The following is a 16,232-nucleotide window of genomic DNA, read 5'->3' as shown; positions in this document are numbered from 1 at the left end:
TAGGGAATAAAGCAGAAGTATAGTATAGTTAAAGGGCTATTTCCAATATAATAGGTATATAGGGAGACTAAACCAATTAATATTACTATAATAAGGAAAACTATAGTAGTCGTATTTAATATTATAGATATAGGTAACAATAAAGATATAATATTAGGATTACTATAGTATAAAGATTATAACTTAGACATTAGCTAGAAGAATAGTAGCTACTTGCAACCCTAAATAGAGTTATATTTGACTAGCAAGATAGGAAGCGTACAAGGATCGCAAGCAGACGATGCTTAGGGGAAGGCATGTCCTACGGATCTACCGCAAGAGACGGACAGTGGCAGGCAGACTACTACAGACTCTAGAAGAAGCGGCGTAACAATACCGACGTTATAATAGGAGGAACGAGCTAAATCGCTAATAGCTATTCTCTCTATTAACGAATACGGAGCACTATAACTAGAGTAGTAAGTTAAGATAGGAGAAATCGCTAGTATCGCCATAGACGGAACTAAGTTTGTATACTATTAGAAAGCCAAGAGATAAGACAAGACTAGGGAAGTACTAAAGAAATACAAAGGACACCTAGCATTCGAACCGAAGCATCTAGAAGGATTACTAGAATACGGCCTATAGGATTACAAGATTAAGCTTAAGGAAGGAGCATGACTAAAGTTCTTTAAGATTTACTATACAAGCTAGACATAGAACAAAGAACTTAAGTGATATTTAGAGGAGAATCTTCGAGGAGAATATATCTACCTATTGATATCGCTAGTAGGCTACCTAATTCTATTTATACCTAAGAAAGATAGAAAGCTACAATTATATGTTAACTATTAGCAACTTAACGAACAGACCGTAAAAAACTAATACCTATTATTACTAATCTTACGGCTCTAAGATTAGTTAGTAGGAGCCTAATATTTTATATGTCTTGACTTACTATTAGCTTATAATTATATATAGATTAAAGAAGGTAACGAGTAGAAAATAGCCTTTAGGATACCCTATAGCCATTATAAGTACCTTGTTATACTATTTAGACTTATAAACGCGCTAGTAACGTTCCAAGCCCTAATTGATCAAGCTATCTAATCCTTTCTTAACAAATTTATAGTATATTATCTTAACGATATACTTATCTTCTCTAAAACAATAGACAAATACCAGAAGCACGTAAGAGTAGTACTAGATATATTATACGTATATAAGCTATTAGTTAATAAAGAAAAGAGCGAATTCTATGTTAGGAAGACGGTGTTTTTAGGATATAAGATATCCCTAAGACAAATCTAGATAGAACCTTTAAAGGTCAAAGCTATCAAGGATTAGCTACGACCAACGTTAGTTATAGAAGTACAAAGTTTTATCGGGTTTGTAAACTTCTACCAGATGTTTATTAGGAACTTTAGAGCGATTATACGACCTTTATACGAACTTACTAAGAAGAACACTAAATTCTAATAGGAAGAGCAATACGAGCAAGCATTTACATAGATCTGCGACGCTATTACTAAAGATCTAGTACTGGTACTACTAGACCCTAAGAAGCCATTTGAGGTAGAAACGGACGCTTCAGACTATGCCATCGGAGGATAGTTAGGATAACGAGACAAACAAGGGAAGCTACATCCTATAGCCTTCTTTTTAAAGAAGCTTAATAGACTACGTCTTAATTATCCGATCTATAATAAGAAACTACTTATAATTGTCAAAGCTTTTAAGGAATAGTAACTATACCTTAGTAGTATAATTAAACCAATATAAGTATATATAGATTATAAGAATTTACGATACTTTACGATAACAAAGGAGCTTAATAGATAATAAATACGATAAGTAGAATTCCTTATGGAATTTAATTTTGAGATCCGTTACAAGAAGGGCAAAGAGAACGTACAAGCGGACGCCTTAAGCCGACGAATAGATCATATAGAAGGACGAATAGAAATAATACTACCGTTATTTAAGGAACGAATAGATAGAACGCTATACTACGAAACGTAGACACCCGTAGAAGATGACTTACTCAACTCGTTCCTAGAATGTTATATAATCTTTCGAGAAGAAAGGATTAACAAGGTATAGTATTAAGTAATACCTAGACTAGTAATACCTAACGGAGTGGAAGAAAAAGATAGGAAACTCTGGTACCGAGGCAAAGCGTATATCTACGACAAAGATTAATAGCTACAAATGATTTAAGGACTCTATAAGTCGAAACTCGAAGGATATAAAGGAGTTATAAAGACTATTATATAAGTTAAAAAACACTATGACTTTCTATAGTTAATGATATAAGTTAAGGAAGTTGTATAGAACTACGATATCTATAATCGAAGTAAAATGGTATAATATAAGCTGTATAGGCTACTTTAGCTATTACTAATAGCTGACAAACTATAGAGTTTAGTTATAATAGACTTTATTACGAAACTGCTAGAATCTAAGGACATAGCTACAGGGGTAATCTACGATAGTATTCTTACTATAGTAGACTGCCTAACTAAATAGGTATATTTCTTTCCCTATAAGGAGTCCTAGATAGCGGAACAATTAGTAGATGTAATCTATTAGCAAGTTATATTAATATATGCTTAGCTATAGGAATAGATCACTAACAGAGATACTAAGTTCGTATTAAAGTTCTAGCAAGCGTTAATATAATAATTAGACATTAATAGCAAGCTATTAACGGCATACTACCTATAGACTAACGGACAAACGGAACGACTAAACCAAGTTATTAAGCAGTACCTCCATTCTTACATCAATTACTAACAGGACAACTAAGTCATGCTATTGCTAATAGTATAACTCGCTTATAATATAACGCCAACAGAAACGACCAAAGTTATACCGTTCTTCGCGAACTATAGATATAAAGCAGACCTTAGGCAAGGACTAGAGGTTATAGTGTCAAGAGTAATAGTCAAAGCAGAATAAATGTATATACTATATAAGAAGCTCAAAAAAGAACTCGAGTTTGTCAGAACTAGAATAAAGAACTACTATAACAAATACAAGCTCGAGGGACCTTGCCTAGAGAGGGGAGACAAAGTCTACCTAATCATACGAAACCTACGAACTAAACGACTAAGCATAAAGCTAGACTTTAAAAAGGTCGGACCCTTCGTTATTAAAGAACGAATCTCGATAACTAACTACCAACTATCGTTACTATTATCTATATAACTACAGATAGATGTTTTTTATATTTTACTTCTCGAACTAGTACTAAAGAATACCAAGGTTACTATATATATCGAAGTAGAGGATAAAGAGGAAAAATAGGATATCAAAGAAATCTTAGATTTATATATTATTAATAGAGAACTGTAATACCTAGTTAAATAGCTTGATTTTAGATTAGAAGATAACTTATAGGAACTAGTTAAGAACCTAAATTACCCTAAGAAACTAAAGTAGTTCTACTAGCGAAATCCTAACTAGCTATAAGAACTAGCTCTAAAGCCTATTCCCTAATAGAAAAAGAAGGGAACTTGCCAGAATTAGGACTAGGATCTAACCTAATTGTGACGAACCCAGCTCAGACTTCTTCTGAAAGGGTTCAGACGAAGGTGGATTGAGCAGGACAGGCAGGCAGGTCGTCTGAGGGATTCGGTGAAGCCAAAGGGTTCACAACAACACTTAGAGTTGTCTCTCACAGTAATCAGCAATGCTGGGTATGAGTACTGTGATTGTGATTGTTACCACTGGTGAACTCCAGAGTCCACCATAACGAGTGACTATCTACATGTATATATAATCCCAGTGATCACTCGTGATCACGGTGATTGTGAGTGATCGCATGGTGATGATCACCCTGATCGCTGGTGAGCGTAGTGATCACTGTGCTTCCCCATGTTGTGATTGGTCCTTTCGTTCCTTCGGCTTGATTGGCCCGTCTGTGCCGGTGGCTTAGGTGGCATCTGCATGCATATTTCCGTGACACTAATCGACTCCTAATCGAGCACGTCAAAAGCACCTAATGCCTAAGCCTAACCTGCGAGGGTCTATATCTCCGACATCGGCAGAGGAGTATCTAGTTCTTCCTCCTCCTCTAGACGAGCTACGCCATGACGAAAAACCTTAGTACTACGATCGCGTAGGGATTGCTATAAACGATGTAATTAACTTAAACGGCTTAGTATCTAAGCAAGAAGCGCCTTGGTCTTAGTAATTTCTTTTGAAACCTTCTCCTACTCTGACAAATTTAAAAGGACTAAGATAGTTAGTAACCTAGGACTATAAAGGAAAATAATAAGGAACCTATAGGCATTTATAATATTTAGGCTACTATACTTCTTGCCTATATAAATATAGTTCTAATACTTATTTAAACCCTTTATTATTATATAACGCTTTTATAGCTTTATATTCTAATAACGCTTATAAGGTATAATAACCTTATAACCCTCTTGCTTAATCTAATTATAATGGTATATTATTTACATTTAAGATTACAATAGTTCCTAGGAATACGATTAGCTATAGTAGAAGGAAGCTAGCAAAAGAAAGACGTTACCTATAGGGAAAGAAAAGGGGATATTAATAGTATTTAAAATAAGTTATAAGAAGCTTTTAGGTCAAAAGCCCTAAAAAGGGGGTATTATATCACAAGCTAACTATATACCGCGACCTAGTAAGGCATAAGAGGCTAAATGAGCCACTAATCAAGAAGGGCACGAAGCGAGGCTGACATAGGATCGCTAGGGAGCACGGGCTACCACGGGCGAACGATTACTAAAAGGGAAAGATAGTAAAGGATAGCTAGCTACTAAAGGCAATCTAAGGATAGGATAGAAGGGGACTATAAGCGATCGGCAGAAGTATATATATATATAAATAGCTACTTGTTATAGTAGACTCTAGGAGTTCACTAGTGATAGTAACCTAACCTATAATTATAAGTACTTATACCAAGCATCACTGACTATTGTAGGAGACAACTCTAGTGTTGTTATGAACCCTTTGGCTTTACCGAATCCCTTAGACGACCTGTACGCTTGTCCCGCTTAATTTACCTCCGTCTGAACCCTTTCAGAAGAAGTCTGAGTTGGGTTCGTCACATAAGTAGAATTGAATTTTACTACGTTTTTGAGCTTTTCAGAGCCTAGTTTACAATTAAACTATTTGTAGCTATTTAAGGCTGTTATTGCAAGGGTAATTGAACTTAAATTGAACTTGATGGCACCTTTTGCAAAGACGCGAATATATGGGAAATTTGGTGGCGATGTGTCCGGCTATATTGGCATGTCCGGGGGTTTTGGCCCCACCTGTCGGGAGACAGGTGGTAGTCCTGAACTAATTAGTCAGCAACTAACCACCGGGTAGTTCAACGATCGAAGTAAACTCGTGGTATCGTTGTAGCCAGCATACCTTGTGCCGTCTCGGATCTGCCCCGCCAAACATCCCACCTTCCAAACATCCTACTTTCCAAGCCCGAAACCAAACGCCCCCCCCAAAGCTGGGCACATTGAATCGTTAGTCAGTCAGGCAGCAGCCCCACGGCGCTCAGTAGTTTCGCCTCTCACTTCAAGTTCCTAAACGCATATATATATATATATATATATTTCAGGTCCCCGGGAAAGAAATTACCGGGCCGGCCTAAGCATCACCGGATAATATTGATCCACCTGCGACATCCAGAAACCAAAGAGTTGTTGGATCAAGATGCCCGTCGTTAGCCCAGAAAAGCTGGCAAAGCTGCAACAAAACTCAGATGACGTGCGAAATGTAAGACTTGCAAAACCAGGACCGAAAGAAAACGGTGATCTGCAGGCACGGTGCTAACTGAACGTGGCAGATATGCATTCTAGCCCACGTGGTAGGTTTTGTGTCCCAAAGGGCTGCAGCACCGAGCCAGCAGCGCTGATCAACTTGCGCTTAGGATCATGGCAAGACATCACTCACAGATGCTCTTCTTGCCACAAATGGTATCATCTCGCCCAAGCTAGCCGGCAAAATCCGGTACTTGGACTCGCGCCCAGACGAGCAGCTCAGGGGGATCACCATGGAGTCGTCTGCCATCTCACTCTACTTCTCGATGTTGCGGAGACCGAGTCCCGACGCCACCCCTGAACAGAAGGAGTACCTCATCAATCTCATTGACTCGCCGGGCCATATCGACTTTAGCAGTGAGGTTTCCACGGCGTCTCGTCTGTGTGACGGCGCTGTTGTTTTGGTCGACGCCGTGGAAGGGGTGTGCAGTCAAACGGTCACTGTACTGAGGCAGACATGGATCGAGAAGCTCAAGCCTATCCTCGTCATAAACAAAATAGACCGTCTCATCACCGAGCTGAGAATGACGCCCGGCGAGGCATACGTCCACCTCAGCAAACTTCTAGAGCAAGTCAACGCCGTTCTTGGAAGCTTTTTCCAGGGCGAGCGCATGGAGGAGGATCTCAACTGGCGGGAGCGCATGGAGGCTCGAGTCGCTGCCTCGGCGGCAAAAGAGGCAAAGGTGGCAGACCAAGTGACAGACTCTGGGGAGCTCCAGTACGAGGAGAAGGATGACGAAGAACTCTACTTCGCTCCGGAGAAGAACAATGTCATCTTCGGCAGCGCGATTGATGGTTGGGCTTTCACCGTGAGGCAATTCGCCGGCCTGTACGAGAAGAAACTCGGTATAAAACGCAGCGTCTTGGAAAAGGTTCTCTGGGGGAACTTCTACCTGGATCCCAAGACGAAGAAGGTTCTGGGTCACAAGCATTTGAAGGGACGGTCGTTGAAACCGCTCTTTGTTCAACTAGTTCTCGACCAGATTTGGGCAGTCTACCACGCCACCGTCGGCGACCACAACGGCAAGGGCGACGCTAGCCTCCTCGAGAAGATCACCAAATCGCTCAACATCACAATCCCCCCACATATTGCCCGATCGCGCGACCCGAAACTCCTCCTCACGACCGTCTTTAGCTCCTGGATACCTGTATCCGTCGCTCTGTTGGTCTCCGTCGTGGAATCGCTACCATCACCAAGGACGGCCCAGGCTGAACGCTTCCCGTTGCTGCTGGAAGACGTGCCAGGCGCAGACCACATCGACCCCAAGGTCAAAGAAGCCGTGGTCTCCTTCAAAACGGCACCGTCAGACCCGGTGGTCGCCTACGTAAGCAAGATGGTCTCAGTGAAGGAGAGCGAATTGCCGGAGAACAAGCGACGTGGGCCTATGAGTGGCGAAGAGGCACGGGAAATGGCCAGGAGAAAGCGTGCCGAAGCTGCTCGAGCACAAGGCGACCTGAACGGAGGCAACGATATGGACGCCCTCGTGTCAGCATTCTCTGGCGCTACATTGGAGCCGGAGGTTCAAGGAGACGAGAAACAGATCGAGCCTGAGCACCTGATAGGCTTCGCGCGGATGTACTCCGGAACGCTGTCTGTCGGTGACGAAATTTACGTCCTCCCGCCCAAGTTCTCACCAGCCCATCCGCGTGCGGAGCCGGTGCCGAAGAAGATCAAGGTGACGGCGCTCTACATGCTGATGGGCCGGAATCTGGAGGCTCTCGACTCCGTTCCTGCCGGAGTGGTCTTTGGGATTCGGGGGCTTGAAGACAGCGGTATCCTCAAGTCTGGCACCCTCTGCAGTCAGTCGGATGGAGCGATCAACCTGGCAGGCATCGCAAACCTTCACGGTCGGCCGATTGTGCGTGTAGCCCTGGAGCCCGTCAACCCGGCCGATCTGGACAAGATGATACGAGGCCTTCATCTGCTAGTCCAGAGCGACCCCTGTGCCGAGTACGAGCACTTCGCCACCGGAGAGCACGTTCTACTTACCGCTGGAGAGCTGCACCTAGAACGTTGCTTGACAGACTTGCGGGAGCGGTTTGCTGGCTGTGAGATCCAATGCGGCGCGCCCATTGTCCCCTATCGGGAAACAATCGTCCGCGCGGAGGAGATGCGCCCTCCGGCCAACAAGGAGCTCGGCCGCGGCGTGGTAGTTGGCGTAACGAGCTCTAAGCAAGTCACCATTACCCTGCGAGTCAGGCCCTTACCTAGGGACGTCACCAACTTCCTGGTCAGGAACACAGGCGGCCTCAAGCGGCTATACTCTGATCGCAAAGCTGCCGAAGAGGGCGACGACGAAGGGCAAGCTGCCGCCAAACAGACCACAGAAGACCGCGCTGCTCAGGACGACTCGGCAGAGGCGGATGATGAAGTCACCGCAGCCATGAAGGTTCTCACCCCCGAGGAACTTGCAAAGCAATTGCAGTCACAGTTCGACAGCGAAAAGGCCCGCACCGAGTCTTGGAAAGGCGTTGTCGACCGCATCGTTTGCTTCGGGCCGCGCAGAACTGGCCCCAACCTCCTCATTGACGCCACCAAGGAACAGTTCCTACCCAAGGTTTTCAACCATCACGCCAACCACAATAATAACGGCACCAGCCGTCCCTTAGCCAACGAGGCCCTCCACCCGTACCACTTCTCCGACAAGATCACTTACGCCTTCCAGCTCGCCACCCACCAAGGGCCCCTCTGCCACGAGCCAGTCCACGGCGTGGCCGTCTTCATCGAAGACGTCTCGGTTGCCTCGGCCGAAGGCATCGGCGACGACGCGGCATCGGCGCGCGATCGCCTGGGCCGTCTGACGGGCGAGGTGATCAAGACGGTGCAGCAGTCCATCCACAAGGGCTTCCTCGACTGGTCGCCGCGGCTCATGCTGGCCATGTACTCGTGCGAAATCCAAGCCTCAAGTGAGCCCCCCTCTCCCCGTTTCCCCATTCCCCCCCCCCCCCAAAAAAAAAAAAAAAAAAACAAAAAAAAAATGAACCCTTCACCCAACCCCTTCCCTTCCCCAAACTGGCGCTCCTTTATTCCCTCGCTCCTCACCTTTCTGTCCCCGTTGCAAAGTCGCGGCTAAGCTAACAGCCATTCCAGCCGAGGTCCTCGGCCGCGTCTACGACGTCCTGACCAGGCGCCGTGGCCGTGTACAGTCCGAAGCCATGAACGAAGGCACGCCGTTCTTCACGATCCAGGCTCTCCTCCCGGTCGCCGAGTCCTTCGGCTTCGCCGACGACATGCGCAAGCGCACCTCGGGGGCGGCGCAGCCGCAGCTCATCTTCGCGGGGTTCGAAATCCTCGACGAGGATCCCTTCTGGGTGCCCTTCACCGAGGACGATCTCGAAGACCTGGGCGAGTTTGGCGACAAGGAGAACGTTGCGAAGAGGTATATGGACGGGGTCCGGCGACGGAAGGGTTTGTTGGTGGAAGGGAGGAACGTGGCCACGGATGCGCAGAAGCAGAAGACCTTGAAGAGGTAATACTCACTTGCTAACGGAGAGTGGACGGATGGATGGATGGATGGATGGATGAAGAAAACAAATACCTACCTACCCTTGATACCGGGGAATGTGCGCTTAGCATGATTCAGCAATAGAAGGAAGGTGATGACTACAGGGGCCATGCATGTTACAGAGGAAAACTGCCATCGAAAACAAATGCACCAAATTCCTTTTGCTATCCCTCGTCTAAACTGAATGAAACCACCACACAACCCTGCAAAGCTAACCCAGCCCCCCATACCCCCTTGGCCCGGCCCGTCAAGCATATCATCGTTTGAAACGCATAAAGAATGCCGCAGTTGTCCAGGCATAGAAAGCATAGAGCTGGTCAACAGGCAGGTCGCATGAGATGACCAAAAAACCAAAGAGATGAGGCAGGACCCCACAAATGCGCGGAAGGAACCTGCCTTTCATACCTTCCCGCCCATGATTATCTGGAAATTTGACCGTCCAGACCTTGAGATTCGCCCAATCCAGCAGGGATACAATGCCGTGGCGACCGAAACCCCCGCACCATGTCGTCTGGTCGTTGTCCATGCGGGCGGAAGAAAAAGAGCCATCATTTTGAATTGAAAAAAAAAATCCGCGTCGCATTGCCGTGCATAACCCATAAACGTCATGGTCAAGAACTCGCAAAAAATGCGCTTTTCGTTTGCATAGCTGGGATCACCATGTCGGTCAAAATCGCTCATTCGTAACGGTTAGTGTCGCCTCCCTCCATCGTCGGACTGGCGACGCAAAGAGGGATGAGACATTCCGTCCCGCGAAGACGGTGTTGCATACGTGGTCGAGGTGGGTTGTGCAAATTCATCGGGTTCTTGAGACACGAAGAGATCTGCGTAAAGCCGAGGGCGCTGATGCCGGGCTATCCAAGCCAACGACACGGCAACATGGATGTCGAGGAGCGAGCAGAGATGAATATGTAGAGCGAAGATGCCGCCAAGCGGTAAGGCTCATAGAGCTTGCCATGTTCTCTGTGAACACACAATGTCCTGCGGGAGACCGGCGAGTGTGGTCCCATAAGAGGACCGTTATGCATTGGTTCATCAAGCCACCGGGCGGCTGGCCTGTCCACGTCGGCCCTTGTTCGGAGCCGCCACCGTCGTCCAGCCATCCTCATCAACAGTCGGCGTAGGCGGGGTTTGCTCAGTGCTGGGAGATTGTAGCTGTTGAGCAGGACCACCGCCGTTGGTGCGAGGAGGGCGTCCGGCATCCCTAGGACCACGAGCTGGGCCAACACGACGGGGTCCACCAGGACCATGGCCGCCGCGGGACGAAGCACGCTGCTCGTTCGACGCAGCCCTCCAGTTACCGCTCTCGGCGGCCCGCGACTTGGGCGCTTCCCGTGGCTCACGCGTCCGGAGCGGAAGCCTCTGCTCGGCTGTAGCCCCGTTCGCGGCGCCCTCCTGAGCCGTCGCCTTCTTCTCCTCAGCAGCTTCTTCCTTCTCGCCATTGGCCTTGGCCGCCGCCTCGGCTGCGGCCTTCTCCGCGGCCTCCGCCGCCGCCGCCGCCTCTTTTGCCAACCTCTCAGCCTTAGCCCTTTCCTCGGCTTCTTTCTTTTCTCTCATGCGCCTCTCCTCAACCTCTCGCTCACGGGCAGCAGTGTCGATCGGGCGAGCACCGCCAAACGGATTAGGCTTCGAGTCAGAAGGGGGAGGGGCAGCAGCAGTGTCGGTCGCCTCGGAGACGGTCCGCTTTGCGAGGTTTAGCTTGGGACGTCCAGCAGGTACGGCGCCGGAAGGAGCTGGCGAAGACGGTGTCTCGCTGCCCTCCCGAGACTGGCCAGGTGACTTGACTGGCGGATCAGGGCGCATGCTGTTACGCCAGTTGAAATCCCTTTCAGCAGCAGTGGGGACACGCTCGGGGCGCTCGGGGCGCTCGGAAAACTCACGGCGAGGCGGGCGAGAGCCCTCCTGGCCTTCACTGGGACCCCAAGCGGCGGGCGAAGCCCTCCGGTTGCCACGGAATGACTCGGATCGGGACTCCAGAGCACGGGAGCGGGAGCCTTCACGGGACTCTGGGCGATCGGGCTGGGCCAGGGGCGACAGAGGGCCACGCCTCTCCCAGTTGCTGAGATCCCGGACTTTTCCGTCATCGTTTGATTGAAAATCGCGCCTCCGCTCACCGAAATCAGGCCCACGACGATCACCACCACGGCTAGGAGGGTCAGGCAAAGGACCCCTACGAGTACTCCAGTCCAGTTCCCGGGGGTCAGGTCCACTGAAGCCACCACCGCCCCTCGCTATGAAAAATAATCAGTTATCCGGAAAGACACAAACATGGGAGGGAAGTGGAACTTACGGGGATCGGCAACTCTCACCCGAATCGTGCGTCCCTGGAAAATCTGACCATCACGGGTGAGAGCGGTCTTGAGACCCTCAAGGTCAGCAAACTCGGCGTATGCGAAGCCCTTGGGTCGGTTCTGGTCGCGGTCTTCGATAATTCGCACGTTGACGACCTTGCAGTCCGCGAAGAAGTCGGTCACGGTTTCGACAGTGGCATCGAAAGACAAGTTACCGAGATGAGCGGTATAAGGGGGCTTGTCGGGGAGCTGCTGAGGCAGGTTGTCGCGGATCGAGTGGTAGCCTAGATGGACGAAGGTTAGCTCCGAGTTGCAGGCTGTGTTGGGGATTGGCACGACATACCCCGGTCATTGCCACCTCCGTACGAGCTCGTCGGCACGCGGCGCTCGGGAGGAGGGAGCGGCTGGGTGCCTATCCGAAGTCAGTTTGGTGGTGTCAACGCCATCTGCAGCAGGCAACGCATACCCGAAGCTAACGGAATCAGCGGCGAGAGCTAGCAGATTACCAGCTGGAGCGTCACTTACCGATGGTATCCTCGACCTCATCGGCCCATGAGCCACCGCCGCCAAATGCTACGTGAACCAGGTCAGCATGCGGTTATAACGGTATGCCCCGCTGCGTATTGGCGAATTGACGAGCGGCCTTGACATCAACGGAGCGAACTCACAGGTGTCGTTAAGAAAGTCGCCCAGGGACAGCTTCTGGACTTCCTGCTTCTTCTTGGGAGCTGCACATGGGGGTCAGCAAACAATGGGCACAATGTGGAAATGCCCCGCGATGTTGGAAGGTGGGTAGGGCGGGCATGGCCGGTGCTGCTCACCCATGATTGCGGTTTTTCCGAGTGGGCGCGCTACGATGCACCACCGAAGCGCGCGATAGCAGTGTCGTCGGTCGAAGGAAGGGGGTCTCCCGGATAAGCTTCTGTATGCAAAAGGGGGGTGTATAGTCTGGCCCCGGACGCTGTGCACGCGGAGACAGATGAAGAGGTGCGAAGATGGAGGATCGCAACCAAGTGGTTTGTTCGAGTAACGTGGTTTTGGGTGCGGACGGAAGCGAAAAAATATTAAGGCGAGGTCGATTGAGGAATCAGGGTTGACTTTTTTTTTCCGCCCTGCAAGGATGTGGGGATGCCGTTCGGGCGGGCCTTGGCCCCCGCTAAGGCGAAATAGGGCTTAGCGTTAAGCCTTGGGGAAGCCGCAGTCTTGCATTCCGGTCGGATCCCAACGCTAACGAACGGCAGGGGCAAGTGATGAAGTTGTGATCACATCGACGGGCATACGGATCACACACCTAATCCTGCTAGTCGAGTTTTCAAGACCGCAAACTGTTCCATGTACGTCAATCTATGTGCATGAGACTCAAAGCATGATAACCGCAATTTGGCTCTTGGCCCATTAATTCCACAAATATCAGCTGCCGATACTCTACCATCCATCCATTATCCTCTGTCCTCAAAGAGAAACAAGAAAGAAAAAGAGAGGAAGAAAAAAATCCAAGGATGAGGCGTGTAGTCTTGGAAAATCCCGAGGATGAGTCTCACCGCAGCCAGCATCCCGCCTCTGAGCCACAAGGCCTAGCGGAGACACAGCCGGCTCGAAAAACAAGGCCACGCCAGGAGCAGTCTCCCCCGCCCGAGCTGATGGAGATCCTGGTCCCATCGCTTAAAGTTGGCGCCGCTGCCGGTAAGATGCTAGGCGACCTCCTTGCTGCGAGAGTGTTTGTATTCTGACGTTTATAGGTGCATGTGGTGTCTTCACTGGAGCGGCTGCTGGCATTCTTCGGTCTGCCCCTACGGTCTTCTTTGCGATTGTCGCAGGAGGGCAGTGGTTTACATTGGGGACCAGTTATTATGGTGAGCTGCGCCGTACACAACTTGTCTGACATGTCTGACCGACTTCAAGCGACGCGGTTGAGCAGCTTGAGGTACTTCGGCAGAGGGAAACAAGAACCGTCCCCCAGCGACAAGATAAAGGCAAGCACCGTCGCTGGTGGAGTTGCTGGAACTTTTGGCGGCATGCTGAGTGAGTTCGGGCAGATAAGGTAGCCGTCTTCGCGCATCGGCTTTGTATGCTAACCCATCGTAGGGGGGCCGAGGAACATCATCCCAGGGGCTATTGTGTTCTCGTTGTTGGGGGCTGGTGGACAGGGCATCGCCAACTGGCGGGCTGCGAGGGTTGATGATGCAGGCCCAAAACCGGAAAAGGGGTTTTGGTCGAGCTGGAGTCCGATCAAGCAACTATCTGATGCAGACTACGAGAACATACTCGAGGAAAAGCTCCTTCGAGTTGAAGCTGATATCGCCCTCATAGACGACCGCATAAAGGAGCTCCGCGCATCCGAGAGCCAGACCAAAGAGGGGAAGCCTGGGCATGCAAGCGGCGGTGCAAGCTCATCAAACAAGGCCTAGTGGTTGCCGGGAAGAAAACGAGCGGAAAACAATGTGTCGATTAGTGTACAATAGGCGCTCAGCATAGGATAACCCTGATCACATAGAAAGGTAAAGACGACCATTGCTCTGCACGTTTCTCATGCTAACTCAATCAGAAATTGACCTTACAAACCATAAATGGATCCGATCGACCACTACGACAGGTTAAGCAACCAGTGTCTAGCCAGGCAGCGATGAGGATGCTTTCTGTGCGCCTTGTCCTTCGCTTCCCGATCGATCAGCATCACTATCATGCGGGAAGATATGGTTGACTCTGAGCCAGGCTGGTGAGTCAGTGGTTCTGAGCTCTCACTCTCATGCGAGTCCTTTAATTAGTTTCACACGCTCGAGCCCGCTCATTGAATAGGCCGCTTTCCAGATCAAGGGTCGAGTATGTGACGTAAAAATTGTCGCGGGTGAAAACGCGCTGGACACTTGACCTGACTGGAGTACTCACAGGGGACCAGTGAAGTTTCTCTCTTCCCCGGAGTAACCATACCTCGGCCAACCTTGCGGCAGGGCCGCGTACTTCGGCAATACATATCGGTCCTTGCATTGCATCTCGTCGCATTCGAGGTCGCACTGTCCAAACAGCTGGCAGTAGCACGCGGATGCAGACGGACAATACACGGCCTCTTTGCCGAAGATGACTACAGCTACTGTCAGCCCGTGTCGACCACCCTGGAGGCCATGGTGCCCTGCCCCAGCATCCGTCTTCTACTCACTATGCCACAGATACTCAAAGACGCGCCCGCTCAGATCGTCGGCGAGTGGGGTCTCCAACAGCCAGTCGCGCCAGCGGACATAGTCGTCCCTGGGGCGGCTCAGGATGGCCTCGCGCGAGACGGCAAACTGCGAGCAGCAGCTGACGCCGACCCTGTCGGGCACCGGCACGCCCGGCATCAGCTCCTGGAAGGCCTGCTTGTATATCTCCTTTGCGGTCAGCGGCCGGCCGGAGCGGGCGGCGCCGATGCTGCGCTCCCAGGCCGAGGCCTCGTCGGCGTGCGGGCGGATCTCGACGGGGCAGCCGAGCACCTGGACGCAGCGCAGGTTGACGTAGCCCGAGGCCTGGACGTAGTCCAGCTTGAGGTTGCGCAGCATCGGCAGGACGTCGTAGTCCGGGTTGTCGTTGTGCCAGGCGAAGCGCGAGGCGTGGATGAAGACGGTCGTCTCGGCGAGGGTGTCGTAGTTGGCGACGATGTGGCTCAGGTAGACCATGGCCTCGCGGCCCTTGTTCTCGGGCACCGTCAGCTTGGCCGAAGGGTCGTCGACGATGTAGACACTGCGGGCCCAGCCCGGGAGGAAGCGATGCACCCAGGTGGTGTCCTCGGTGCTGACGCTCGCCACGACGATCTCGACAGGCGGTTCTTGGGCGGCAAAGGGAAACCAGTCCCACTGGATACGGACGCGAAGGAGGAGCAGCCAGCTGCATGTCAGGAGAATGGCAATGGGGATCACGGATCCCCTGGTCCCGGCGGACAGAACCAACATTATGAAATTAACACATCAAAGCAAACGAGGAGTAGTACAACACCCGAAAGGAAGAAGCTAATTACGTCAAGAAGGGGAAAACGGTAAACAATGGAGAGAGAGAAAAAGAAACGTTCAACGACCGAATCCAGCATCGCTGCTCCCTCGGGGAAGAAGGAATACAGTGTGGATGTGCTGGCGGTCCTCGATGTTGGCCGCCATCTCCAACGCCGTGCCTCCCTCAGCAGCGGCGCGGCGGGCGTGTGCTCGCACGACGGCCTGGCCTGCTACCAACTTCGTTCGTCGCAGGCCCGTTTTCCCGGGCCAGACAATTTGACTTCCCATATTTTCCCCCTCGTGTATTGAAGACATGGGTGATGGGTAGTTGCAGTGACGACAGGCCCCGTCAGCTGGCGGCGAGTTGCTTGGCGAGCTGGCGGCGGGTTGCTTGGCGCTCCGCCCAGCGCCGCCAGGAACAGGATGCGATCGCCCATTATCAACGTCAGACGTCGGCCCTGCGTGGCTTCGGGAAACCCTCAGCTTCCGAGGCCCGGATTTGTATGTACATATGTATGCAACGCTGCCAAACGCTACTCTTATTATTATTACATTGGGTGTTGTACGACGAGGCATAATTTGTGATGTGATGTGATGTGCTGTGTGTATTCATATTCGCTGCATTCAGGATCCACCTGGTGCCGTCGTCACGTAACTGGGCGATCGAGTGGAGTGGAAGACCATAAAATTGCCCAGGTTGGA

The 16,232-nt window shown here is 50.2% G+C and overlaps 4 protein-coding genes across 4 annotated transcripts; 2 read left to right on the top strand and 2 right to left on the bottom strand.

Annotated features, from left to right (window-relative positions):
- The first annotated feature begins 5,564 nt into the window (after positions 1-5,564).
- On the top strand, positions 5,565-9,395 carry MYCTH_2304585 (uncharacterized protein). Its single transcript, XM_003663066.1, has 3 exons — positions 5,565-5,733; positions 5,804-8,684; positions 8,869-9,395. Exons 2-3 carry the CDS (start codon positions 6,011-6,013, stop codon positions 9,249-9,251), a joined length of 3,057 nt encoding a protein of 1,018 aa, XP_003663114.1. The 5' UTR covers positions 5,565-5,733; positions 5,804-6,010; the 3' UTR covers positions 9,252-9,395.
- Positions 9,396-9,419: 24 nt separating this feature from the next.
- On the bottom strand, positions 9,420-12,575 carry MYCTH_2080003 (uncharacterized protein). Its single transcript, XM_003663065.1, has 7 exons — positions 12,396-12,575; positions 12,243-12,302; positions 12,100-12,147; positions 12,041-12,046; positions 11,918-11,986; positions 11,574-11,858; positions 9,420-11,514 (listed from the first exon to the last, which is right to left on the bottom strand). Exons 1-7 carry the CDS (start codon positions 12,397-12,399, stop codon positions 10,319-10,321), a joined length of 1,668 nt encoding a protein of 555 aa, XP_003663113.1. The 5' UTR covers positions 12,400-12,575; the 3' UTR covers positions 9,420-10,318.
- A 161-nt stretch (positions 12,576-12,736) lies between these two features.
- Positions 12,737-14,072, top strand: MYCTH_2304576 (uncharacterized protein). Its single transcript, XM_003663064.1, has 4 exons — positions 12,737-13,257; positions 13,314-13,427; positions 13,477-13,596; positions 13,660-14,072. The coding sequence occupies exons 1-4, from the start codon at positions 13,074-13,076 to the stop codon at positions 13,980-13,982; spliced, it is 741 nt and encodes a 246-aa protein (XP_003663112.1). The 5' UTR covers positions 12,737-13,073; the 3' UTR covers positions 13,983-14,072.
- Positions 14,073-14,126: 54 nt separating this feature from the next.
- MYCTH_2304574 (uncharacterized protein) lies at positions 14,127-15,695 on the bottom strand. Its single transcript, XM_003663063.1, has 2 exons — positions 14,461-15,695; positions 14,127-14,277 (listed from the first exon to the last, which is right to left on the bottom strand). Exon 1 carries the CDS (start codon positions 15,492-15,494, stop codon positions 14,721-14,723), a length of 774 nt encoding a protein of 257 aa, XP_003663111.1. The 5' UTR covers positions 15,495-15,695; the 3' UTR covers positions 14,127-14,277; positions 14,461-14,720.
- Between the last annotated feature and the right edge of the window lie 537 nt (positions 15,696-16,232).

This window comes from Thermothelomyces thermophilus, chromosome 3 (assembly GCF_000226095.1).
Source record: "Thermothelomyces thermophilus ATCC 42464 chromosome 3, complete sequence".
Classification (NCBI taxonomy): domain Eukaryota; kingdom Fungi; phylum Ascomycota; class Sordariomycetes; order Sordariales; family Chaetomiaceae; genus Thermothelomyces; species Thermothelomyces thermophilus.
Note: the sequence above shows the minus strand (reverse complement) of the source record. Positions and strands in the feature narration are given on the sequence as shown.

Excerpts from the sequence above, each read along its gene's own strand:
- MYCTH_2304585 (XM_003663066.1), top strand. The coding sequence starts at position 6,011 with ATGGAGTCGTCTGCCATCTCACTCTACTTCTCGATGTTGCGGAGACCG. Across the intron at positions 8,685-8,868 it reads GTGCGAAATCCAAGCCTCAA|CCGAGGTCCTCGGCCGCGTC; the intron begins GTGAGCCCCCCT and ends CAGCCATTCCAG.
- MYCTH_2080003 (XM_003663065.1), bottom strand. Across the intron at positions 11,859-11,917 it reads CGGAGGTGGCAATGACCGGG|GCTACCACTCGATCCGCGAC; the intron begins GTATGTCGTGCC and ends TCGTCCATCTAG. Across the intron at positions 11,515-11,573 it reads GGTGAGAGTTGCCGATCCCC|CGAGGGGCGGTGGTGGCTTC; the intron begins GTAAGTTCCACT and ends TATTTTTCATAG.
- MYCTH_2304576 (XM_003663064.1), top strand. The coding sequence starts at position 13,074 with ATGAGGCGTGTAGTCTTGGAAAATCCCGAGGATGAGTCTCACCGCAGC. Across the intron at positions 13,258-13,313 it reads TAAAGTTGGCGCCGCTGCCG|GTGCATGTGGTGTCTTCACT; the intron begins GTAAGATGCTAG and ends TGACGTTTATAG. Across the intron at positions 13,428-13,476 it reads ATTGGGGACCAGTTATTATG|CGACGCGGTTGAGCAGCTTG; the intron begins GTGAGCTGCGCC and ends ACCGACTTCAAG.
- MYCTH_2304574 (XM_003663063.1), bottom strand. The coding sequence starts at position 15,494 with ATGTTGGTTCTGTCCGCCGGGACCAGGGGATCCGTGATCCCCATTGCC.